Source organism: Protomyctophum parallelum, assembly GCF_964188405.1.
Source record: "Protomyctophum parallelum genome assembly, chromosome: 9".
Lineage (NCBI taxonomy): Eukaryota > Metazoa > Chordata > Actinopteri > Myctophiformes > Myctophidae > Protomyctophum > Protomyctophum parallelum.
Genome location: NC_139706.1, coordinates 18,738,624 through 18,766,316, shown reverse-complemented (window position 1 = coordinate 18,766,316; position 27,693 = coordinate 18,738,624). Strand labels below are relative to the sequence as shown.

Sequence of the window (27,693 nt, the reverse complement as noted above, 5' to 3'; positions counted from 1 at the left end):
ATGCTCCAAGAGAAGGCATCGGCTGTGCCCGATGACAGTGCCACCAGAGCCCAGCCTGGAGGTGTCTCAGAGGCCGTGGCTGACCCGCCGCACCTGGGCCTGCCCACAACTCCCAGCATCTCCAGTGGCAGCGAGACCGACCAGGTATAGCTGAGGTTCACAGTGTGACCATCCGGACGTTTCTTGATTCCATTTGTTGTTTACCATGACACTCCAGACCTGCGATAACTTAAAGGGACACTTCACCCTTTTTGCAAAAAAATATATGTTAATGACGTTTAGAAGCTTTAGAACACTTTCCTGGGGGGCTTTATGTATGTAATATGTGGTTTTAGATATTTTAGATTGTAGCAGTGAGCCTGTTGTCTCTGATGTCATGGACACTGGGCTCACTTCCTTCCTGGACTACATGTTGTCTCAGTAAGACAGCTCTCCCCCTATCCGCAAGGAGGAGCAGTGCACCAAAGAATTATGGGAATTGTAGTCCAGGAAGGTAGTGAGACCAGTGTCCATGACATCAGAGACAACAGGCTCACTGCTACAATCTAAAATAACTAAAACCACATATTACACACATAAATACCCCAGGAAAGTGATCTAAAGCTTCTAAACGTCATTAACATATATTTTTTTGCAAAAAGGGTGAAGTGTCCCTTTAAGCTGTAGCATCTACTAATTGCTTGCGCAATTGACGATATTCGATGCGTATGAAGCGTCCCAGCATATTCGATGCGTATGCACCGTCCCAGCATATGACATCAGGGTATAACTGGTATAACTAGCTCTCAATGATGACGTAATAAAGATGTGGATTAAAGGACCCAATGCCAGAGTGTAATTGGTTTTCGATGGTGACGTAATGACGATATGTTTTAGTGTCGGGAGGATTAAAGGTAATGCTCCTATGTATACATGTATGTAATCTGGCACCACTACCGTATCAGGCACAAGTAGTCATTACATCATTTGCTGGGACGCTGCATACGCATCGAATATGCTGGGACGGTGCATACGCATCAAAAGTGGCGCAAACTAACCACAGTATACCACTAATCAACTTACAAATTACATATACATATACACAGAGGCATCGATGGTGACGTAATGACGATATGTTTTAGTGTCGGGAGGATTAAAGGTAATGCTCCTATGTATACATGTATGTAATCTGGCACCACTGCTGTATCAGGCACAAGTAGTCATTACGTCATTTGCTGGGACGCTGCATACGCATCGAATATGCTGGTATGGTGCATACGCATCAAAAGTGGCGCAAAGTAACCACAGTATACCTCTAATCAACTTACAAATTACATACATATACACAGAGGCATTTAGTATTAATATCACTATAGTCCAAGATTAAGTAAATTTAAAGCAATTGACAATTTAAAATAAATAATTCAATAATTATACTGTATACGTGATAACATATTTTATTTCAGTTTATATACCTTTTTTTCCATCGGATATTGACGATTTATTTTTCTTTGATAAACTAAAAAGGGATCCAGAATAATTCTAAATCGATAAAACTGTATTTCTTTTATAGATAGAAACTTGTACCATACTTCAAAATACTACTTTTTATATGCATAAAGTAGGTAGGTAGCAAATAGCTAAACCTAATAATTCAACTTTTCAAACGTTCCTTCACAGAGAAGCTGAGATTTGACAGTTTGTAGCGGTCGACAGTACTTGCGCGCTCTGCTTGCGCACTAGTAGGCCATTTATGGCCTACTAGTGTGCAGCAAGCAAGTAGGCACTCACTAGAACAGAGTGCAGTTCTAGTTATTTATTAGTTTCACTACGAATCAAAACATAATGTTGGAAAAAGAAAACAAAGAAAAGTTGACTTGGATTTGTTTTAACCCATTATCAGAAATTCAAAGTCTCAGTTTAAGAAATGTTGACTTCAAGTAATTGAAATCCTCAGAAGTAGCCATTTATCAATATTGTAGCAGGCTTCAAAATATCTGACTTCTGGCCAGAGTGCATGATTACATTTGCTTCAGCCATTGCTTTCAAATGATAAACTTTGATTAAATGTATTTGTACTTTTCATCTCAAGTCAAGTCAATTATATTTGTAAAGCACATTTTATATCCTAAACTCAATATGCCTCATGTTAAAAGCATAGGCAGAGCTTGAACTTGACGCCTGGGGGTGCGACAGCTTGGCGAACGACACACGCGAAGTGCGCAATTTTTTTGACCTTTATTTTATTATTTTAGCGTTTTTACAATGCCCTAACCCCTAAAAATGAGTTATTTAGGTAGTACAGCAGCTCACACACATACACACATGCACTACAGCCGTACAGCGAGTCATCATATCATGATAAGAGAGATGATTACAAACTACAGTCAGAAGCCAGAAGTTAAGTTTTTTTTTTTTTTTTCTTTTTTTTGTTGCCATGGTTAAAAGTAATAATGCACAAACAAATGGACAAAGTGCAAGAATCACTTATAAACCCGTTACCCCACACATGTGTGATAAATATAAAACCTTCGTTAATATACTGTACATGAGGAAGAGAGTCAGAAGTGACCACACTGTGGTCTCAATAAATCCCTTTAGTTTAGATCAATCAAAAGCAGCCCACAGAGGGCCGCTTTACTGTTTTTAGGTTAGTTAAGTAATACATTATTGATCCCCGAGGGGAGATTCATCCTCTGAATTGGACTCATCTTAAATGTTAGGAGCCGTGAACAGCCACTGAGCAGCGCCAGTTCTGAGGCACCCCTCGACAAATAAAAACGCCTGGGTTTCCGAGGCTATGAAGCACCTTGCTTATGGGCACTGGCAGGGATATGTAATATACACTATGCATGTCTTTGGGTCTTCATCCTTTGTTTGTTATCCATGTACTGTACTGTATATTATACCCAAAGCCATTTTATTGGTCCGTTGGAGACTATGCTGTGTATTTAACTAACTAAACGTCAGTACATAAACATAAGCTACACACTAAATAAACAAGAATCAACATAGAATCATTTCGTTTATTTATGATTAATTTATTGCTAAGTTATGTTACGTAATATGACAATGTTGTGACTTACGTTTTTTGTAAAGTTCTATGGGATGGTGGTGTGTTTGGAACATTTCACATGCACGCTCCATTGATTTGATTTGTGTGGGAGTTTAACAGACATCTCCTCACTCATTTCTCTAGAATATTGAGAGCATCAAGGTGGTTCTTCACGAGCGAGAACTGTGGAAGAAGTTCCATGAAGCTGGAACAGAGATGATCATTACTAAAGCAGGCAGGTGAGTACAACGTATTAACACTAGTACTACAACACAGTAACGCTTAGGGCTGTGAATCTTTGGGTGTCCCACGATTCGATTCGATTCCGATTCTTGGGGTCACGATTCGATTTTCCAGATTCAAAACTATTCTCTATTCAAAATGATTCTCGATTCAATACATAGGATTTCATCACAATCTACTTCAGCCAACTGAAGTGACTATACTACAGTAACTTGAAAATGACTGAAGACATGATGTTTCCTGTGATTAGGGTAAGCTTACCTTTCATATCACAAACACCATGTAGTGAAAACTCCTGTAACTGTAACCATAATAAAAAATAAAAAATAAATAAAAATAAAATTTGGAAATTATGAATCGATTTTGAATCGTTCATAACGGGAATCGCGATTCTAATTCGAATCGATTTTTTTTACACCCCTAGTAACGCTATACAACACAGGAATACCAGTAGAGATACCACACTGTAACACTAGTACTATAACAAGGTAACAAGCCGTGGTGGAAAGTGACTAACTACATTTATTTAAGTACTGTACCTGAATACAATTTTAAGATATTTGTATTTCCAATTTCCAATAGTTTTACTTCTACTCCACTACATCTCAGAGGCAATTGTTATACTTTTACTCCACTACAATTATTTGTAAACTTTAGTTACTGTAGTAGTTACTTTGCAGATTTTGATTATTATTACAAAACATAGTCACTTCAGCCCTATATACATTTTGGCCATTTGAAAATAGCCGATCTACAAGCGCAAGATGTGAGGCACGCAGATCAAAATTATAAGCCTATATTTAAAAAATGAAATGGGACATTCTGTATAATTAGTACTTTTCCTTTTGGTACATTTAGAATTCTGGACTACTTGTAACAGAGTATTTCTATATTGCAGTATTGATATAATGAAGTAAAACATTTTTGTACTTTTCCCACCACTGGTAAAAAGTACTACTACAACAAGCATTGTTGATTAACTGAATACAGTACATAGGACCAGTATGGAAACCAGGAAGTTGTTTGTCTTATCCCTTTAGCCCAAGAGTTTTACTGAACCTCTATTATTTTTCATAAAAATATAATTATGCCAGGAAGTTGTTTGTCTTATCCCTTTAGCCCAAGAGTTTTACTGAACCTCTATTATTTTTCATAAAAATATAATTACAAAATGTGGGTTACTTGGCAACCCTACTCACAATAACTACTTAGCATAGCTGCCAGCATAGCTGCTAATGATAGTTAAGAGTGACTCATGTGTGATTGTGTTGCTGGTACGTGTGGATTGTGGATTGTGGATTTCCGAGGTCATTGTATATAAAATACATTCTACACAGTACACACACATGAAGACATGCTCCAACTTACCGTATATGTATAGTCAAAACAAATTTGAAAAAGGGAGATATAATTTGTATCTATATTAAACACTACTAGTTGTACTATTGCACAACTGCAATCTCTGTGGAAAATTACAGGAAAAGTTATATAAAAATTAGGGATTCAACACACGATGTGAGTGCCATAGCTCAGCAGGAGCACGTGTTTAGACAGCTAATAGTAACACAGGGCAGTTAGAACCTCTGCTCTCAGGAAGAGACATGAAGTTCCTGTAACCCATGAATACATAATTGAAAACACAAATGACTGCTCCGCTCGTTCGAGATTTAATGCGACCCGAGGATTAGATAGGGAGGCCTCTGGACATTAACCAGAGAATGAGTAGGCTGTTTCAAACCCACCTCCGCCTCTCATTCCTCATGGGGCGTTCTTTTTTTTCTTTTTGCCTCCAGTAAAGAGAGAAATTTTTTAAAGGTCACCACATTTTTTCTTTAATGCCGCATCAGCGTGAGAGATGGGCTTTCCCTTGTCCAGCTGATTAAGTGGTCTCTGAAATCCTCAAAGCTCTTTGAAGGACCGAGCGGGGGCTTTAGCTACAGTACGCAGCTGCCCTGGAAAACCTGAGCGAGCAGACGCCGCGCCGTTACTGTCAAGCGTGCAGTTTGAGACCCCGTTTATGTTTGGAACGGGTCACAAGAAACTGTGCTATCGTTCCGGATTTCCAACTCAATAAATGAACATTCAGACCAGAGTGAATTATTAATTGAGGGTATGAATAGTGTATGGAGATACTCGCCATGTTCTCATAGCAGAGTGACAGGGCAAGATGGAACCTCCTTAAGAAGTACACTGTTAAATCAAATAATAAAATACGTGTTGCATTATGGAAATATGTACACTTTACATAATATGATTACAATAAATACATGCACATTCTCTTCTTGCATGCATGGCCATTAAATATTCAATCTGTAATTATGGCTTGAAACTAGGTTTCAAATAATGTGGGGTTACATTTCCACTTCTACACAGTGGCACTTATGTTGCGTAGGTTAACCACAGAGCTGACAAGCAGAGGTGGAAATGTGGATTTTTTGGCAATGTCTTAATATGCAAACTTTGGTCAAAAAATAAAAAAATAAGAAGAAAATAGCAGATTTACAAGCTCAAAATGCGTCATATTGTGACACATTGTGAAAGTTTCAGCAAAGATATTTGGTGTAGAGGGAAAAAAAGTGGATGTAGATTAGACCCCTGGGGGGGTCAACAAAGTATAGAGGGTAGTATGGTTAAGCTTAAGCCTTAATTGTGCTACAAGGCTTAAATATCCAAATATCTGCACTCTGTGACCCTGGCTCAGTAGGAGAGAGAAAGGTCTGCAGTCTCTGCCATGTTTGGGACGTGCCAGTAGTCTCAACCACATAACCAACTAGGTCTCTGGTTTGATTCTAGCTGGAGCCCTGAGTTGCACTTCCCTCTCCATCACTGTCTTCAGCATCTTGCATATACTTTCCCCGTCTAATTCAACACAAAGGAAAAAAAAAAATGTTGTGTTGATGATGGTGCACCTTGGTTCTCTTACTTAGAATGTCTTATGTCATTTCCAATCCAGTTCCTGGCTGAATGTCCTCCCCATCCTTACCCTAACCACATCAAAACCAACGTAACCATATTAACTATGGCAATGCTCAACTAAAATGGATAAACTTAACATAACCAAAATCCTGTTACCCTAGTGAGAATCCAATCAATAATCCTTTGATTACGAACAACTGTTGCTACCACGACACCACAGACAAGAAATTATATGGCATTCAATGTGATGCCAAAACTGAACTATAGTTGTAATCTATAGCTATATCTATTAGCTATTGATGGGGCCAATGAAATGGCGTTGATAACAGACTATTTTCAGACGATTTTCAACAACTAAAAGTCTGGCCCGGATGGCTGGTGTAGTGGTCCGGGCACCGCCTGACAGCGTGTTGCGGGTTCGAGTCCCGATCCCGGGCGGCATTTGCTGTGTGTCACTCCCCATTTCCAGGTCAGCAGGTCAGCTCCATATATGGAGATTTAAGGGTGGCAGCGGGGGCAGTGTCTTGAATGTACAAGGGTTTGATGAGGGCCAAAATAGGGACGGGCCTTAATTCTTGGGCCTGTTGAGAACTCTAGTTTTTGCCGCCAGCCAGGCGCGACTGCACTAATAACTTTGGGGCAGGGATCTCCAGCCCTGATGTCACGTGATGTCATGAGCCATGACCACATATATGGTCATGCCTGGGGGTGACCAACCAAACAACTGACTGACTGACTGACGGGAAATGCACGATTTCTTCGCAATAAAGGCATAAAAAACACCCAGTGGGCAGCTCCAGTATGCTCCACAATTCTGAAAACTGCACACAGAAATGCCACAATTGGTTTAAACCCAGGACCTTCTTGCTATGAGGCAACAGTGTGAACCATTGAGCCACTGAGCCACTATATAATAGCGTTAAGGGTTTAGTGCCAGGAGCTCAGGAGAAAATGATGAATTTCCATGGCTTTGCGCGGCAGGTGATATAGGTGTGATTAAAGGAGAAATCCAGACCAAAACACATATACCCATGAATCAGCCTATAATTGGTAGAGTCCTGCACGGGCCCAAAACGTGAACCCTGGCCCGACCCGGGTCCGTGGAGTTCAGCCAATGCCCGGCACAACCCGCTATGGTACCGCGGTTTTACAGCTCAAGCCTGGCCCGAAGACGGTCACCTTTTCTAGCGTGCACGCTTTCACTGGTGCGCACAGCATCGGCAGAAAGTCAGAAATGATGACAGAACATTGGCCTTTTATCAAAACCATGGAGAGCGCTGTAGATTTAGAGTAAAGAGACACTTTAGTCCGGCCGAAAAGAAGGAAGTGAATGGCAGTGGCGGAAAAGAATTCCGCCACTTCAACACTTTTCTTCAAGATATGAAAATAACTTTTTAGATTTTTGTTATCGTGAGAATGATGGCTTCCATTTTCGCATTGTAACTTTTCAGGAATAGAAAGCCTGCAGTTTCTATTTGCTGCCACGAACTCCCCATCGATGATGTCACTGGTGGACTGGTTTCTGAACTGCCCACAGCCCTCCCATGAGACACAGACTGGGTTGAAAGAAATTGTGCCATTTTATCATGAACATTAGTGAGGACCAATTATATGAAGATAGGTTGAAAAGTGGTGTTAAAAAAAAAGAAAAGATATAGGTCGCTGGTTCTTTAAGAAAAGGTAGGCGGGCCTTACACCGGCTGTCGTCTTTGCGGAAGTGATACATTCCATGGACTCACTTTTCACGTCATCTAGAACAGATGTAAAAGTGACTGAATATTGTGAATAAGAGATCTAGCACTGAGTGCGGAATTCACCTTAAAGGGATAGTTCAGATTTTTTAACTTAAGCTGTATGAAATACTTGCCATTAATATAGTGGTTGCAACTGTATTAATTGATTGCCTGAGTCCCGTGGTGGGAGTTCTGCTCTGGTTTTGGTAAATATTAAGTAGTTCCGGTCAGTTTGTGGGGGGTACAGGGGGCCACGCAGTAAAAGTAGATTAATTCACAAAACTAACGTTGTTTGTATTGTTGACCTATTTCTAAAATATTAGTGCAACTTTCGTTCAACTTTGACGCCTCTACTGGAACAATTTTTTGGGCGTAGTGATATGGACACATAGTTGACATAGAACATAGTTCTGTGTGATAGAGGGGTCAAAAATGTAAGAAAGTTGCACTGATATTTTAGAAATAGGTCAACAATACAAATGACGTTAGTTTTGTGGATTAATTTACTTTTAATGCGTGGCCCCCTGTGCCCACCACAAAATGACCGGAAGTACTTACTATTTCACCAATACCAGAGCATGACTCCCACCACGGGATTCGGGCAATCAATTGATACAGTTGCGACCACTATATTAATGGCAAGTATTTCATATACAGCTTAAGTTAAAAAAAATCTGAACTATCCCTTTAAAGGACAACTTTAGTTTTTTTCAACCAAGGTTCATGTTTTAGGTTATTAGAGAAAGTAAAAGATGAGTGTTTTAGGGATTTTAGATGTTTTTGACAGGGGCGGGGGCATTCAAGCATGGGGCTAAATATGTATTTTTTTACAACATTTTATAGCGATTTTTCTTTTTTATTATTTACTATAGTACTAGACCGCAATAAATTACAACTGGCCATCACAGGATCTACTGAATGTGAAGGAGGCCTACTGGGGGGAAGCCACACTGTATGTCATAGGCTCAATATGTCAGTTTGACACATTCAGTAGATCCCATGATCTTTTGTGGCCAGAGGTAATTTCTAAGGGTCTAGTAGGACTATAGTAAATAATACAAAAATAAATCGCTATAAAGTTTGTGAAGAAATACATATTTAGCCCCATGCTTGAATCCCCCCCCCCCCCCTGTCAAAAACAGCTAAATCCCTAAAACGAAAGTAAGCAGCAAATGAAGAAAATAAATAGACTCACCTTTTACTTTCTCTAATAACAACCTAAAACATGAAAATAAAGTTGTCCTTTAACTTAAGGCCAGTGAGAAATCAGCTTGACAACACTTGAAGATGCAGAGCTGATACTATTGCACTATTGTTTCGTCTATTTTGTGCGGATTATTAACTTGATATGGGTTGTGTGTCTGAAACATGTATTTGCCCTGGTATGGGGGCCAAGGAGATTTTTGATCTCAAAAGTGATTGCTGGGTAAACTACAGGTCAAGCGAGGGCAACCTATAGAGGTGTGCTGCATGTGCATAGTTGAGCAACTTGGATCATCTCCGACCTTGACCTTTGACAACCAAATAGCTGATACCAAGCTATAGATCTCTAATATAGTTTAATGACCTTGAGTCGTGATTTGACAGTCATACAGCGTATTGTGCCATTGCGGAAAGCGACATGCATATATGCCATCGCGGGAAAGTGGCATACATAGCTCAACTAATTGAAACGGATAGCCTAAAAGACAGCTGCAGACAAAGGCATACAGCCCCGAGTAAGATCATAAATCATAAGTCCCAGCATTTGACCGGCGAGTCAAGCTTCTGAGCGTGTCTCAAGACGGATGCTCGTCCAGTCAACCGAACACCTAGCCGAACCAAGAAGACTTTGTTATTGTGAGTGTCACAGACCAGGCTGTAACCCTCTTTCTTTCAGAGCGCCCATGAGCGTTTGCCTCTTCCCTCACTCTCCCTCTTTGTACACAGCCCGTCAGGGCAGCGGTGGAGAGAGGGGTGATAAGAGGAGTCCCGCGCCCGCAATCGTCAGCGCCTTTGCGGGGTCGTGGTGCTCCATCATCCCCCCGACGCTCCTTTTGATCTCCCCCTTCGGCGCGGCAGATTCCCAGAGAGGGAATGGATCTCTGAAGAGCCAAAGCGTGCGGGACTGTTAAGAGAAACAGCTGGCCGGGCACAGAAACGCACACACACCCTGACAGTGATATCATACACACACTCCCCCCACCTCCATTTCTCATGCTTCCCCCTAACTCACACAAACACTTCTGAGTCATGCTCACATGCCCACCAGTCCATGTCTGTGCGTGTGCATGTACACATGCGCGCGCGCGCACACACACACACACACACACACACACACACACACACACACACACACACACACACACACACACACACACACACACACACACACACACACACACACACACACACACACACACACACACACACACACACACACACAGTTTTCCCACATATTTAACACTTACCATACCTTTAAATAAACTATAACCAGCGCAGTAACAGCACTTAATCTTAACCAAAGCTAATAGCCAACCCAAGTAATTGTGCTTAACCATATAGCGCCTAACCTTAAAAGGAACCCTGGCTAATATGACAAATATGCCTTGAAACATTATACTTGCCCTCTATAACTAAAATTTAAAATTAAAAACAGTTTACATATTTTATTTATTTCATAAATAGATAATCTTTCACTCAATAGACACTGCTCCTGTCACAAGTTGATGATGTCATATGTCTATGTGTGGTTCAGCCCTATGGAATATATGGAATGCACATGCTAATTAAAAGTATTTAAAATATTGCTTTGATGCTCATATTATCCTTAGGAAGCATAAAGTTGTTTTTTATTAGCATATGCACTCCATACATTCCATAGGGCTAGACCACATATGACATCATCAACTTGCAACAGGAGCAGCTCCTATTGAGTGGAAGATTCTTTATTCATGAAAAAAATACAATATTTAAGGTGTTTTTATTATTTTATTTTAGTTGTAGAGGGCAAGTATAATGTTTTTTTAAGGCATATTTGTCTTAATAGCCAGGTTTCCTTTTAACAAAACTCAAGATTATAATTGATTCCCAACCTATCGGTATACAATGGACGGCATTGGGTTGACAGTCCGCCCAACACTCGCTCTACTAACACAGTGATCATGACCTGATGATGATCAGGTGTGCTTCACAGGGCTCAAGCCTGCTCCTATCGGAGTGGTTCTTGCAGCTTCCCATACTTTGTTCTGTTTGTAATGTAAACTTCAGATGATAAAGACAGTATACATCTATGTAGTCTTTAACATAAGGCAGTGGTTATCAAACTTTTTCAGGTCAAGGACCCCCAAATTTACATTTATAAGCCCCCGGCGGACCCCCATTAGAAAATATATGCCAGGGACACCTACGAGAGAAGAATTGTACAGCTCTAGCAGTGATTCTCAACCATTTTCATTTCAAGGACGACCAGTTGAACATGAATTAGGGTACGGTCCCCGATTTAATGGCATTTCTATCTCTGGGACCCTAATGTTTACATTATAGAAAAATACAAAAAAACTCAGAGTGCACAAATAAAACCAAATGGACCTGTTAGGGCCCATTTGGTTCCATTTGTACACTCTCTGAGTTACAGACCCATGAGGGTCCATTTGGTTACTAATTATCATTTAGCTGGGGACCCCCTGGAACTCTCAAGGACCCCTAGGGGTTCCCGGACCCCACTTTGGGAACCACTGGCATAAGGCAACACTGTGGCATACTTTAGTGACATCCTCCACAGCATAGGTCAGGTCACTACGTCTACAACATTGTTGTAGGACTTAAACTAAGCTCACACTGCTATACTGGTCAAACCAGATCAAACTTCAGCTCTTCTATTATACATGTAGTCAGTGCAATATGCTGTAGTGTAACAGTATAGTCCTCTGTCCTCTCATCACCCACATTATTAATGCCAAAGTCTTGCATGCCAGAACCTGCCAAGAGCAACCAGGCGGTTGCATCAGCAGATGACACATCAGCCACACAACACATCGACCATGCTTTGATCCACATGCTGTCCTGTCTAAATAGGAAAGCAAACAACGGTTTAAGAATATATCTGAAGTTTCGGGCTTCTACAGTGAGATTATTTGAAGGACTCTCAGCCAGTAAGGCATATAAATTTAATTGTTATTTTTTACTGCACATAGGATTTATATTCAATCCATCAAGTATCCGATATCCATGCATCTAAGGTGCATTTTGACTCAGCAATTCCTGTTTGATTAATGCACATCTGGATGTGAATGTGCGTGTGTGTGCATGTGCGTGTGTGTGAGAGAGAGAAAGAGCAGGGAGGTCATGGTTGAAATGAATGGTATGGACTGGAGCAATGGCAGACCGTCCTCAGTAGCTGAGGCTCACATTATACTGTAGATACGTGGGGACCACTTGATGTGTTGACACAGACTGCCATTCTGGCTGGATGATAATGCTATAGGGGCCATGCAGGGCAGGCTGGGGATGAGCAGAGGTCTGTTTTGAATGTTCCTCCCAGATTAACGCGCCTTTCAGAGAGGATGATACCGGGACTGATCTCTACCTTCTGATTGGATTTGGGGCCTGGGAAAGAGATTTAAATTATCTGCCCTCCCCCCCAATCCCCTCCCCTGTCTATCTTAACTTGGGATAGTATTTACAGTAACCTGATCACATGGTGTCAGTCAAGCGCAAGCCTTTGATGGGCGTTTGTTGCAGCAGTTTAGAGTAGCGCGTTTGAGCCAAGAGAGGGGCTTGATGCCGGACCATCCTGTCAGAGAGCAGGCGAGGCTGTCACGACTGTGCGTGCTCGCTCCACTATTTGAACATGTTTCCATGGGAAACGTCAACAGATACACTTTCTGACTGGAGACTCTAGAGCGATGGCGATTCAGCTGTCTAAACTGCTTGTCCGATCCGGCCCACCATTAAAAAGCACTTAGGGGTTTATAAGGGGCGCAGAATCCCTCTGCAACTTCTGCTTCGACGCAGATGGAGATGAAAACGTTTTTGGTTTCAGCAGAGAGGGGGTCATGGAAGGTAGCGTCATTCATATGTTTTATGGGCCTGTCTGCTATATTAGCATATTCTGTCTTTCAATTCTTGGGGCACTTTAACAGATGGAAGACATATACTCTTTTTATTTTATGACTCAAAAAACTATCAAAGCATCTCTGCCTCCGTGAGTCCGTGCGCATGGACGGCCACATGTTGTAAATTGTAAATTGTCGCGAATCAGACTCCAATCACGTCTCGTCACACGTCACCCATCTTTCTAACTTTGGTTTCTCGACACTATTATGTTATAAAAAAACAAAAATTGCCCCTCAAAACATACGAAATAAAAAGCATCTGTATTCTTCTCCGTCATATACTGTGTATGCCTGCGGGCAAGTAAATGAGTACAAGAAACAGAGTGCAGCAGAGAAAGTGTGGCAGGTGTGTCCTACTGTAAGCTGTTGGGAAGCGGATCTTATCTGCTTAAAGAGACTTGCTCATCGTGCCTGTGTTTATAAGAATGGCACATCTCGACCAACTCTCCATGTTGTCTCAGTGATCCGACAGTACTGATCTCTACAGGCTTCTGTGACTCCCAATTCCTTAAAGACATGGCTGATCCACTGTCACTGCTCTAATCCGATCAGTGTAGACACATTATGTCATGAAACAAATGCACGTTAAGGACACGTTGAGAGACTGTACTTAGATCCACTCATAGACTGTTGATAGATTGTACCTACCGGTAAGTAGTAGTACTGTAGACGGTCTGTTGACACACGTATACTCATTGTTGATAGACTGGGTGCTTGGGTATAGAGGATCTATCTATCACCTATTTGGTGTTGCTGCTCAACACCAAAGAGGCTACCGCCATCCATACCAACGCAAATAGGCGTGTTCGCGGGCAGGAAGCTGATCTCTGTCGCTTCACTTGTTACACCGATGTGCATGAGGATAGGGTGCATGTTCGGGTTTCGGAACTGTCCACAGCCCCCCTGAGACACAGTTTGAGTAGACACAAATGGTACGATATTATTTATATATTATACATTAGTGAACAATAAAAAATTAAGACCGGTTTAAAAGGGGTGAAGTGGTCCTTTAAGCTTGTACTGTATAGTTCTGCACTATAGCATGCTTTACGTCCTCTCTGTGAATTATCGATGAATGCATTCATAGTTAATTGATACGTTTTGATAAGGTTATCGATCGATAAACCGGTTAGTTTAAAGCTGCGTTTTTGTAAAAAATCTGAAAATCTTAATTTCCCTCAATGTCTAACATACAAATCTACATTTTGCTGATATACAGAAATAATACGAAAGGCATATTATATTCCTTAATCAAATATTAATTTGACCATTGACGATAGAGGGACAGGCAATGGCATCTTTGTATGTGCGTTCCTCGGCCACACACGCTCACAGACAGCATTACATTCACAGAAAACCAACCAATGATAGAACCGCATAATGTTCGATTAATTACGATTAGTTATTACCTGTTAACGATTACCGACTAATTTCTTAACAGCGGTTAATAATTAATAATTAACTACACATGTCGGACACATGATTGTCTGTGCTCTTCCTATAGGGTAAACTTAAGGAGTTATAGTAGAGACAAGGGACTAGACTAGAATACACAAGGAATCAGTATAACTACATTTGGATAATTGTCAATTTACTTTTTCCTGTGCACACTGCCAGCAGGCCAAGGAACTCAATTCCTGAATATTGTTTCGCATTGGTCCACGACACCTTTATTAATTCTGTGAATTCATGATCTTAAGAGGATGTACAGGATGCAAATCTGCGACAATGTGGAGGGGCACGGTGGCACAGTCGGTATGCTGTCTCACAGCTAGAAGGTCCTGGGATCGATACCTGCTGGGGACGCTGTGGGCGTGTTCTCTCCGCTGCGTCATCAGTGCCCTTTCGTGTTGGCGAAAGGCCTTTCTGTGTGGAGTTTGCATGTTCTCCTTGTGTCCCCTATAGGGCAGGTAGTACCCCCACAAAAAACATGCAGTAATCCTGGTCTCTAAACTACCTCCCCCTGGCCAGCCTGATGGAGGGGAAAGGAACTGGTCGGAATAACGTGTTCCTTCCACACGCTATGTCCGGCCGGGAAAACTCCCCCGTGTCAGGTGAAAAGAAGCAGCTTGGACTCCTCATGCATAGAAGGAAGCATGAGGTCAGTCCACTGCCCCCCCCCCCCCCCCCAGGAAAGTGTAGCACCCAGTATTACATTAGATAATTGACACTGGGAGAAGAAATGGGTTGCAAAATCGTGGGATTAAAAGTTACAGTTGGTCAAGTGAATACAAATCGCCAGATGGATGCAGATACAGAGACCCACAGAGTGGACACGTATGGTCATGGGAGAGTCCCATCGTTAAGTTAAAGCCCACGTCTGATTGTCACCAACATACCAAAGGTGTCAACATATCCCATGCAACCTTCAGTATGACGCACATGACACGTGCACGCACGCCAGACAGACGGACAGAGACAGGTAGACACGGAGTCACCTGATGCATGCACAGGTGCACACATGCATAGGATGGAGAGACACCTTGCTATAAAAGCTCATCTGCTTAACACCAACAAACTGAACATGACAACATACTGTATGGGGGAGGTACACATACAGTACCTAGCATGTGCCTTCACCAGAGAGAGAGAGAGAGAGAGAGAGAGAGAGAGAGAGAGAGAGGAGTTAGCGCTAAAACAGTCTCGACCCTTTGGTGTGGTTTGGGTCATTGACTTCCATGCGTTGAATCACTAGGGTCAACGTGGGTCAACGTGCAACAAGACATATCACACCGCAGGGACAACGCTAAAACCGTCTTGACCCTTTGGTGTGGTTAGGGCTTTACTGGTTAAAATACGTTTCAGATTGCAGTTTTTAAAGTGAGTTAAGCCGCAAAGATTCAGTGAAGAGCAGATCAGCGCCTACCCCTAAAGCTTGAAGTCAATGAAGGTGAACCGCATAGTACCTCTGAGGTCAACTCTGTTGGGCACATGTCAACTGTATTAAGTGAAACTCAGGACAGATATAGGTGTGCAGAAATATCTCTCATAACCTTTAAGTTTGAAAGACAAATAGCTTATTTTTTTTAAACCCTACTAATCCCTTTCTCCTCACGTTTGTCTACAGGAGGATGTTCCCGAGCTATAAGGTCAAAGTGTCAGGAATGAACCCTAAGACCAAGTACATTCTCCTCACAGACATTGTACCAGCAGATGACCACCGCTACAAGTTCTGCGATAACAAGTGGTGAGTCAGAAGAAGTTGTGGATGAACGGATACCTCAGGATTGGTTGTTGACTACAATTTATACATCTCTGCTGTCGGGCAGGAACCAACTTTTCAGGAAATTAGGAATTATATATTTAAAACAAAGCAATACTGCCTCATCAAAGTTGGTATTATGACTTTATATATTGTCAGACAGATACATGTGTCAGACTCATTATATTATCACCACTTTACCCCTATCCAGCTCAAGTGGAGTTTGTCCATCATAATTGATAAGAACAGCTGACAATGGATCTCTGAGCTATTCTAAGCTGCAGGGGAGAGGGCAAAACAAACTGGTGGAGTTAGCTGGTTTAGCAGACAGTTTGAGGATACAATGGAGTCAGCTGGTTTCGTCAGAAGCACTTTTTAATACTTTCATTGGTTCAATATTTTTCTTTCAACCAACACAGACATAAAGGGGGTTCAATAGTGTCGAAAAATTGAGTTTAGCTGATTTCTGGCCGACAGCGAGGATATATAGCGTCGACAGACGTACTCATGGATGGGGCATCGAACCACCCAGGCTGTTGGAAGTGCAGTTACAGTTACGAGTGGAGTGTCTAGACATGGGTGAACAGATGAGTTTTAATGAAAGGAGATAGTGCTTCTTTAATCACTACTGTTTTGCCTGCTCACCAGGACAACAAGCCATTTGCAAGCAGTTTGGCCATTGCAGAAAATCGGCGTCTCTGGCAAAGCTTGTAAATAGCGTGCAAATTGAAAGGTCTGCGGTGTTCAACCACTTTTCCCCCTTTTTCATACGCGTTTTACACATTCCTATAAAACTGAACGACGATAATGAATGGCGATAGAACACAGAGAACAGCGAGAAAGGGTGACGAGCCTGGTCGCACTGAAACACTGGGCAAGTGTCTCAGTTTTGCTATGGCACCGAGCCCTCCAGCCTGTACTGGGTCAATGGGGTTAATGGAGGACGTGCGCCTCTAGTCATCAATGATTCATGACCAAATGTATTTTGTTGGCTAAACGTATTGTTTTGCAACTTTTTTCCATCAGTGAAAAGTTCATAATCCCCTCTACCACAAGACATGCTGTTTTCAATGATAGAGCTCATGACAATGACAGACTGCTTATCATGTATTACTGCTGATGAATGCATCTCTGGACAGAGGCTGTGACCTTACGCTACTGGCAGCATGCAGTTTCTCTCCATTCTGAGCAAATTTATGATACATTAGAATGCAATTATATAAAGTTGTATGTTTATCCCATTATAATAGAGCATATTCTTTTTTGTAGATTGTTGCTAGGAGACTGGCAAGGCGCCCTTGAAACTACATTAAACAATAGCGGTGATGCACTGTCCCCCTCCTGGGGGTATAGAGTTAATGCCACCATAGCCATGCTGCACCCACTTATGTCATCAGCATGGGCACTGCATAAATAACTAAATGACTGTATCTATGGAGACACAAATAAACATGTTTTGCCACTAAAACTGCACTGAAACACAGGAGATGCAAGCTGTTTTACAGCCATTTGTTGTTGCTGATCTTGTGGGATGGCGTGGAATTTCAAATTCCTGGAATTTTCATTGCCAGTGTGGGTTCTGGTGTTCTTCAGCCACACTTTGGACTGCATAATTAGCAGTGATGTTACAGCAGAGGCAATGGCCTCCCAGTCCAATGGAGCTGTTAGTGTGAGGGCTGGAAACGGCTGCCAGCGCTCAGCGTCATTATTCTACATGTGTTCAGTATGAGGGACAATTCCACGGCTGTCACTAAACTGTAGTCCAGTCCACGTGAGAGTAAGAGCCTCTGGGAGGTTTTATTACAATATGTCGCCATTCCAGATATTAGACCTAGAGCTATGATGTTTGTTTTTAAAATCATTACTAAATTCTTCTTTTTGTTTAGCTTGTACAGTATATTTCATAACATGTTGATTTTTTTTTACTGTGCACAGTGCACAGGGGGTCCCCAGCAAGATGAGTTACACTTTAAAACACTTAAGCCCTATTTCATTTTTTTGGCTAATCAAAAATAACCCATCTCCAAACTCATAATGTGTCGTGATGATGCAATGCATTGTGAGCTTGTAGATCTGCTATTTTATGATCTTCTCTTATGGGATCCCTAGCACAAAATCTTTTCAAATGGGGACACGTGGCCAAATGCATATCGATGACTTAACTTGTGTTTCTCAACCCCCTCCATTCCCTTTGACCTTAGGATGGTTGCGGGCAAGGCAGAGCCAGCGATGCCAGGCAGGCTGTACGTGCACCCTGACTCCCCTGCTACTGGAGCCCACTGGATGAGGCAGTTGGTGTCATTTCAAAAGCTCAAGCTTACTAACAACCACTTGGACCCCTTTGGGCATGTGAGTACACAGCAAATATGCATATAATAATGCTTATAAAGTTAGTTCCAACCAAGTTATTTCATTGAACAGGAAGAATATGCTGATATAAAGTATACAACAACGCTGAAAATGTTATACAGTGAAATATCAATCTGCTTTGTATGGCTGACAGACATGACTAAGAGTCTAAAAGACCTACTAGCGCCCATTACACCCAAACTGTGCCAAAGTGTTTTCAACAGAGCCTCATGCTCTCATAACGAAGACAGAAAATGAAATAGAAGTAACCTTTAAAACTCTTATTAGGGACATAATGTGGAACATAAGGCCTTAGTATCATGGCAGGAAAAAGGCATTAAACTGTAGGGTTTAGCCTGCAATTATGAGGGTTGACATTTTGGCCTGAGGGTAGCGATAGAGTAAAGGCCACAGGTTCATGTGTTCATGTTTAGGGAAGCTTGAATATGCACAGCACGTTTTAATGCCTCGCCTAGAGAAACCCCAAGCCTAAATGAGTGCACCCCTTGTTTTCCTTTTTTCTCAAATGTGACCAGCATAGTAAGTTACAGTACAATGATCATTTTGTACCTTTTCCTTTTTAAGTAAATACAAAGTTCAGGGACGACACAGCCCACCAAATAAAATAAAATAAGCTTAATACAATGCAACGTACCTAACCTACAGTAGCATGAATAATAGAGCAGGTGTGAATACAAACGATCATTTTGTGTGTAAGTGGAAGGTTTGGTCTAATGGCGGTGCTACGGGAAAGGCCATGGCTTCACCAAAATCAGTAAGGGCCGGCCACCCTTTTGGGAGCATGAAGGTGCATGGAAAATGATATGTTAATCTAGACAGTTTCTGTGATATCTTGTTTGTAAGTAATATACTAGAGACAGATGAATGATCATCCCATTCGGATGCTGTCAAAGCACTTAATGGGACATTATCACGTTTAATCAAACTATTGAAGTAGGTGATATACTGACCTACCGACGAGCCCACTAGGTGTTGTGTTGTTATTCTGTGGGTTGATGATGGTTATATTTTGTGGACGATACTGACCTACTGGTAGGTCAGTATCTCACCTACAGTACTTAGACCAATCAATAGCCTGTCATAATGTCCCATTCAGAGCATTGACCCATTCCAAGCCGCTGAATATACCGGTAATACGAATGAAAGTAGTGTTATACTGCCTCATGTCGAAGACGATTACAGCCGTGCTCTTATACACTGCAGTAGTCATTTCAGTTGATAAATCGAGAACAACTTCAGTGACAAATTAGCTCACAGGTTTTCAAAATGTGGACCTTAGGAAAAGGAATTAAATAGAATACATAAAGATGTATGTATTTAAAAAAAAAATCTTAAAGCGCAAATAACATGCATTTTAAAACTGCTTTTATTATATTTAATATCATATTGTCCATGTCCCTCAAAGTTATTTCTAATGGTTTGAGCCTCAATCACCACTCTGATATAACCAGTCCTTGTCAATTCTTTCTGGACTTTGAAAGCAGTTTTAGCTGCAGTACCACAATGTCCTGAGGTAGTGGGGGTGCTGATATGCAGATTATTTAATATTTTAGTAATTAATTATTGTTTCCATTCCATGCCAGCTTGGAAAATCAACAATGGTGGACATTGTAAACAAAGTGAAAATGCAAATTTGGAACTGAAGACAGCAGAAGAGGAGGAATTATACAAAGTAGGGTGACATTGATGACATCACGATGAGGACAACATTTCCATTAAAGCACCCATTATGATATGAAAGCCTGATTGTTCAAAATTGGTTATTTGCGGGGATAGAAAACGCATACGGGAGCCCCAAAAACACAAAATAAATCGAAAAAGTAGAATGTTATGTTATAGGTCCTTTAAATTCAAATTAAATTAATATGATTAATGGGACAGTTTAACCACTTACAGCCTATAATCACTATAATGGGAATGCCATTTGTTGTAAAAAATTATAATGGCATTATCAAAATAAAAACAAAAAATATATATAAAAATCTAAAATAGGAGAAATAGAAGATCTACAAGCTAACTTGTAGTAGTAACTAGTAACTGAAGGTCAAAGCATAGCCGATGAACTGGAACAGGTGCAATGTACTTGTCACACAACGGTGCACGAGGGAAAATAAATACTTCCATATATCACCATGTACAATACTTATAATATATATAATATAATTATTAATAATAAATAATGAAGTCTTTGTGTAAGAGAGGCCCTGAAACAAATGAAAAAATATGAGACAAAGTAGAGAGCGAGAGAGAGAGAGAGCGAGAGAGAGAGAGAAGGCTTGTCGTAGAGGGAAGAGCATGACCGAGGCCGCGCTCCCCAGGGGAACTCTGGGCTAGCTTGTCTTAAGCCATCCTGTCAGTGGGCGGGCTCATTAGGTTCATAGCCTCTCAGATCAGCGGCGGGGCCCACTGTCAGGTTGAGTTGAGCGCCTGGCCAGTGATAAGGGCGAATAATGAGGACAGAGCAAGTTAGAGGCCAGGCTAAACCCAGATTAAGGCCCAGCCTATACCAGTACGTGTGTTGGGAATGGCACTACACAACAACGCATAGCACTGCAGCGCCAGGACACATCAAACAGTATACACAAGGCAGGACCTCAGTGTGTGTGTGTGTGTGTGTGTGTGTGTGTGTGTGTGTGTGTGTGCGCGTGTGTCTGTGTGTCAATGAGGCGTGAGACTATAGAACTTCATATGAATACCTGGTCCCCGATCTCTCCCAGGTCTCCCTCTGGGACTGCAACGGCTGATGTGTCACCAAATCTATGCCGATGGCTACACAATTTATTGTATGCGACCGTGTTAGTCCCTGGTGTCCACGCGGCTCAAGGGTAAAGTTCGTGCCCATCACTGTGGAGACTGAGGTTCAATGGACAGGGGGGGGGGCGTCCATGACATATGTATGTCTTGTTTTGTCATAATGTGTCGAAACCGAGCTAGCCATATAGATTCTTACAGGTATCTAGTTTCACTTGAGAAATCTCAGATCCTCTCTCTCCATAATTTGACCCAAGTTCACCTAACTCTCTCCCTCTTATCTCCTCACTATATGGACCTGCCCAGCATCAGCAGTAAAAACAGATCCCCCCCCCCCCCGCTACTGTTTAGACATGCTCCCCGGAACCCACACATAAATCTGCCTGCTCATATAAAAGTAGGCTGCACACAATTAGGTTGTTCATTTTGATTTGATCGTAATGACACAAAGGATATTGATCTATATTTACACGACGATTATTTTAGATTTGATGTGTGATTTATATGTTTCAGCATGCTTTTATATTCATATTTTGTATTAAAGCATATTTTTAATATAGGACTCTATAGGGAAACTAATATCTCCCACACACGGTCTTCCTCACAGCACAGAAAGAAGCATTATTTGGAGAACTAAGTCAGGACCTGATGAAACATCGAAACATTGACATCACTAATGCAAGTGAGGAAAACTTATCCTAGCACCTGTCACATATTCCTTAGGAGTGTAGAAGACTCCTGGAAAAATAACACAGTCATTGGTGTCGAAATGCCTGTTGAATGAAAGGGAGCGCCAGATCAAAGCTTCAATTCTTAATTAATTGATCTGAGGCTGGCAGCCCTGATCAATGTAACCAAACAACCACAGAACAGAACATTGCCCTCAGACATCAGCCAGACAGCAGACCAGACAAAGGTCACAGGAGAGCCTCTGGTGAACCAGCCAATGGGTTTATCTCTCTCCTGTCTCGAGCCTTGCCCTGTGCAGCCGTAGCATGTGAGTGTCGGGCCGTTCAGGGTTCAACCTGAGCCTAGCAGCCACCCCCCCCCCCCCTCCGTCCCCCCCTGTGCCCCGTTTAGCCTTCACCTCTCTTTGGAAGCCCCCCGGGGGGCCGGGCCCTTTCAAAGCTCGCGAGCCAGCCTTGCTGAGTGTGTCTGGAAGGTGAAGAGAGGAGGGAGGCGAGGTGGGGACTTTGATGCTCATCCTCCCTGACAGAGCTGGGCCAACAATGACCGCGCCTCCGTGCCGCTAACGCTTGGCTGAGCGCTGCGACGACTCGGCTGCACCGAGTAGGATGGTGCCACTGAGCCGAGCTGACCTACCTCTGCCCGGCCCAGGCAACAGCAAACAGTGGGCACACGCAACACATGCTGACTGGTCCGGGGAGACGAGACACTCTGATTCCAAGTCAAGTGTGACGGAGACAAGAGGCTGAGAGGGATACTGAGCTAAATCGTTAACCGCTTGAACCCTGGCGCCCCTATTCCTGGGGAATGTCATAACAGGCGAGCATATTATGGCCGAGAAATAGCTGATCTGCAAGACCGTTGTGGCATGGCGTGAGCTTGTGGATCGGTTCTGCAAAGACATTTGGTGTAGCGGGAAAGAAATGAGGGTGCCAAGGATAGAGACCTGGGAGAGCCTGTACATAGGGTTTAAGTGGCTACTTTGAAGGCTGAATTGCAGGCACTGAATTAAGTGCGGCTATATACATTAATACATGTATATGACTGTATGCTAAGAAAGTTAGAATAAACCAGTATTATTAGACTCCACACAAAGTTCCACTGGCGAGAGTTTAAAACTTCTCTCAACTTTCAAACACACTCAACTGAAAGCTGCAATCCTACAGGTAGCACCAGTTTAAATGTGAGACTAATTATGACTTCTTCAAATAGAAACATTCCTTCTCCAACTACATAACTTGGCTCTAAGGAAAGAAAGAAGCCTTGATTACATCAAGCCAGGTACCATTAGCATACCAAATATTAGGGGGGAAAGCCAGCTACGGAAAACCTGAGCAACTAATACAGTCATTCAAACCATGAGGCCTATTCAAGTTAGAAATGACAGCGCATTTGGCATCTACACAACAGCTATAAACTAGACTTAGTGAGAGAAAGTAGGCCTTATGTCCAGGGTTACAGTAGCGGTTCATTCACGATCAACACTGACAGGTTTTGAATTAAACATGTTGTATTTTTGCTCTCTTCTACAGATCATCCTCAACTCTATGCACAAGTACCAGCCCAGGCTACACATAGTGAAGGCAGATGAAAACAATGCCTTTGGCTCCAAGAACACGGCTTACTGCACTCATGTGTTCCACGAGACCGCCTTCATCTCTGTAACATCTTATCAGAACCACAAGGTAAAGCCCTACATAGAGAGACCACTGAATAGGTTTAAATGTTAAATGTGTAGCCTTTCATTAGTAATAGAAAACTAAGAGATAATAGGTCTTTGTGTTATACAATAATCAACCAATAGTGTGTGCGTTATTACTAAAAACATATGCTAAAATATAGAAAAACTAATATTATCTGAACAAAAAAAAAATCAAAATACAATATATAATATTATGTATATTATTAGGAAAGTTATTCCTGTCCATCAGTGTAGCAGAATAAAAGCAGTTCCACTGCAGACAAACATATCAATACGTTATCAGTATACATTTGTATTCACGTAGTTTACAGTGTAAACTGTGTAAACTTTACACAGTTCCTAATGACAACAAACTCAAATGCATTTAACAATAGCTTGGGTTTTAGCAGCCAACTTGAAAGCTTGAATGAAGTGCTATTTTTCTTAGATCACTCAGCTGAAGATTGAGAACAATCCTTTTGCCAAAGGGTTTCGAGGCAGCGAGGAGGGAGATCTACGCGTCTCAAGACTACAGGGGTAGGTTAACAAATCCATGCTATTCACTTTTTCTATCTTATCTCCATTGATTTTGTTGGTAGGAGTCATGTTCAATTCATGGTACTAAGTCTGTCAACAAACAGCCAATCAAAAGCACCACAGACAGATTGTGAGTTTGTGACAGAGTTGCCATTCTCCCACTTGCCACTAAAGGTGTTTGCACACATAGCGGCGTTTCTCCGTCGGTTTTCCGGGAAAAAAATGGCTCGACAACCAAGCCTTCGCAATGATTCGGTATATTCGGTATATTTTAGTTAAGTTTCAGTTAATCTCAGAAATTTACATACAGTATCTAGAAATTTGGCAATGACAGAATTCCCTTTAAATTAATAGTCATTCGACTAAGGAACCCTTTTCCACACGTGTCTTCCAAGGGAATGTTCCACAGCTGTGACTAGGCAAGCTAATTCCATGTCCTTTTCTTTGTTGTTGCCGTTATTGATGAGCAGGAAAGATTATCCTGTTATTTCTAAGAACATGGTCCGCCAAAGGATCCTCTCCTCACATAGTCACCTGGCGGGGAAGCTGGGAGCTGGAGTTCTGACGGGCCATCCGCAAGGCGTCCTTTCCCATTATCAGTACGAGACCGGGGTTCCTCTGTCCAACTCAGACTCCCAAGACCCTCTCTCCAACCACTTCCCTCAGAGCAGAGACCCCGGGCTTCTTTATCACCGCTTCAAACACAGAGGTGTGTTTTTATTATTCAAAACTTTTTTTTCAGTGTGATGAAACGAACAGCCGTGTCTATAAACTCTTCTTTGAAAAATAATACGGGTGACTATACATTACCTTTCAGATAACGCCCGACACTTGGAGCTGGGATGCAAACGGCCTTATTTGGAGACGTCGCCCGCAGTCTCGGATGAACATTACTTCCGGTCGCCTCCCTCCTACGAGCCGCCGCTGTTGTCTCACCCGTACTGCAGCGAGGCGATAAACTCCAGAGAAGCTTGCATGTTCGGCGGCATGGAGACGGATTCCGGATCCGGGACGGCAGGCGACGCGGTGGACGACCTGAATCCCCCGTCGCTGAACTGCAACATGTGGGCTTCGATGCAGCCTTATCCTCGCTACAGCGTCCAGACGGTGGAGGCCGTCCCGTACCAGCCCTTCACCGCTCACTTCACCAGCAGTGCCACGGTCACGTCCGTGGTGCCGCACGGCCCGCACCCCTCCCCGTCCATGGCGTCGCGGGGGCCGCAGGGGGCCGACCTGGGGGTCTACAGCCCGGCCTCCGTCCAGTGTGGTCTGCCCGTCATACCGCCGCCGCCGTCGTCCTCTCCTCCCGGCCCGGGGTCCAGAGACAGGGCGGGCCAGCCGTCGTTGTACCACAGGAAGCCCGGGTCACCTCTCAGGCCCCACCGAGAGTTCTCAGCCTATCCTGCACAGAGTGCTATGTCCATCAGGGAGGCGTCCTATCAGTACCAGATGGGCCTCAGCAGTGCAGGGAGCCATTGGACTGACAGTTAATGTGGACCACTGGAGAAATGCATTTTGTTCAGTCTGCAAGTGGAAATGTATTCGAGGTTCCCCTAAAACCCCATTAGAGGCGCAATGCTAAGCATTGAGATTCGTCTGATTAGTTGATAGCTCACACAGCCACACACACACGCAAAGTTACAAGGTGATTGACAGGGCAAAAAGCAATGAAGTAAAGATAAAAAGCTGCAGACTTTGCTCAAATCAACTCTACGGATAAAGATTTGGTAGCATTCGAGCAATGTGTGGACTCAATGTTTACTTTAATGAGATGCATTTCTTTTAATAAAGCCATGGTGATTTTTTTTGCCAAGTTGCACTCAAAAGCCATATTAGTTTGTAATGAGATTATCAAAGAGTGGTCGGTATGTTTACCTGAAGACTCTGAAGCCGTGAATCCATGATGTCCACAAAATACATGAAGTGCCATTACAGTACTGTATGTGATGATATAGCTTCTTTTGTAGCGAGTCATCTGCAGCGAAAACGTATACCAAGAATAATTATTTTCAGTCCAAAATATTTGAGTGTGCCAAACATGAGACATTAGTGTTTTGTTAAAAACAAAAAAACACAGCTATTAATCATATAAACAAGGCAGGGACAGGTGTTGAAGTTGTGTGTATGCTATGCTATGTATTGTATCTGCAAGACGTAAAAAATAAATATATATATATATATATATATATAAGTGATATGGCTGTGCGCCATGTCGCTAAACGAACCGAAAGCCAACACTAGAAGCCCACCCATAATGTTCATGAGTCAGCCGCGTGCGGCGCTCGTCCAACTTCTCCTTCTATAACCCCCGTCACTCTTGTTGCGTGATAAAAACAGTGCACACATCTGAAAATGGGCCACAGTGTTAGCCAAAGACTGAGCCACAATGGAGCGGTTAGCGCACAGTGCTTGGCCACAAACCCCCCCCCCCCCCCCCCATCAGCGCACACTGCTATTCTGAGGGACAGACAGCAAAAAGAGGTCCCTGGGAAACCAGATGGGAGCTTAAAGAACCGTCGTTAACCGCCAAATGGAGCACAGGAACAGAGAGCTGCACACAAATCCCAGTCCCGAACGACGAAAAAAAGAAAAACCCTTACAAGACTGCAAATGTATAACAGCCTGAGTGGGCAGGATCTGCACTGCTAAGTTAAACATGAAGGAAAGACTCACTTTTTAGACGATGAACTCTCACTGATGAGGAGGAGGAGTGGCTTCCGAAGGGTGATTTATACTTACAGTAGTTGCGAGTTCCGGTGTTCCGCACACACCTGAAAATAAAGTATAAATCAAAGATAACACATGGTGTTACATACTACAGATGTGCATTATGCCTTTATTTTTGTGTTAACATTTTGAGTACTTGAGTATTTACTTACTTAGTACTTACGGTTTGTCTTTGCACACCTGATAAATAAACATGTTCATGCCTTCCATTGTTTGCTATTTAGCACGCGCACACACACACACACACACACACACACACACACACACACACACACACACACACACACACACACACACACACACACACACACACACACACACACACACACACACACACACACACACACACACACACACACACACACACACACACACACAAATAGTATAAATAGCAAGAAAGCCTATATTGGATAATTTGTCAAACTGACATGAGATTCAGTTCTGCTAATGCAGTAAATGCTAAAATAGTAAAGGGACCTTTTGAGGGATACTTATTTGTATTTTAAACAATAACTCAATGAATGCATCTGGGGGATGCAAACCCTGGTGTTTCAACCCAAAATGTTAAGTTCAATGAAAATGTGCCAATCCATTCCCCATTTTGACCTTGGCGGTGACCTTTGACCTTTTTGCACAAAAGATTAGTCTCTGTCCTCATCGTCAGTCATTTTCAGATCAGTTATTTTGTTCAGTCAGTTTGCGTGACTGTGAACAAA

General features: G+C 42.4%; 1 protein-coding gene across 1 annotated transcript; it reads left to right on the top strand.

Moving 5' to 3' along the window:
• tbx4 (T-box transcription factor 4) lies at positions 1 to 26,108 on the top strand (the record flags this gene model as incomplete). The annotated part of the gene is made up of 8 exons (XM_083772904.1): positions 1 to 144; positions 3,179 to 3,273; positions 16,090 to 16,209; positions 18,426 to 18,573; positions 23,565 to 23,717; positions 24,162 to 24,250; positions 24,721 to 24,959; positions 25,068 to 26,108. 8 exons carry the CDS (start codon positions 1 to 3, stop codon positions 25,739 to 25,741), a joined length of 1,662 nt encoding a protein of 553 aa, XP_083629030.1. The 3' UTR covers positions 25,742 to 26,108.
• Between the last annotated feature and the right edge of the window lie 1,585 nt (positions 26,109 to 27,693).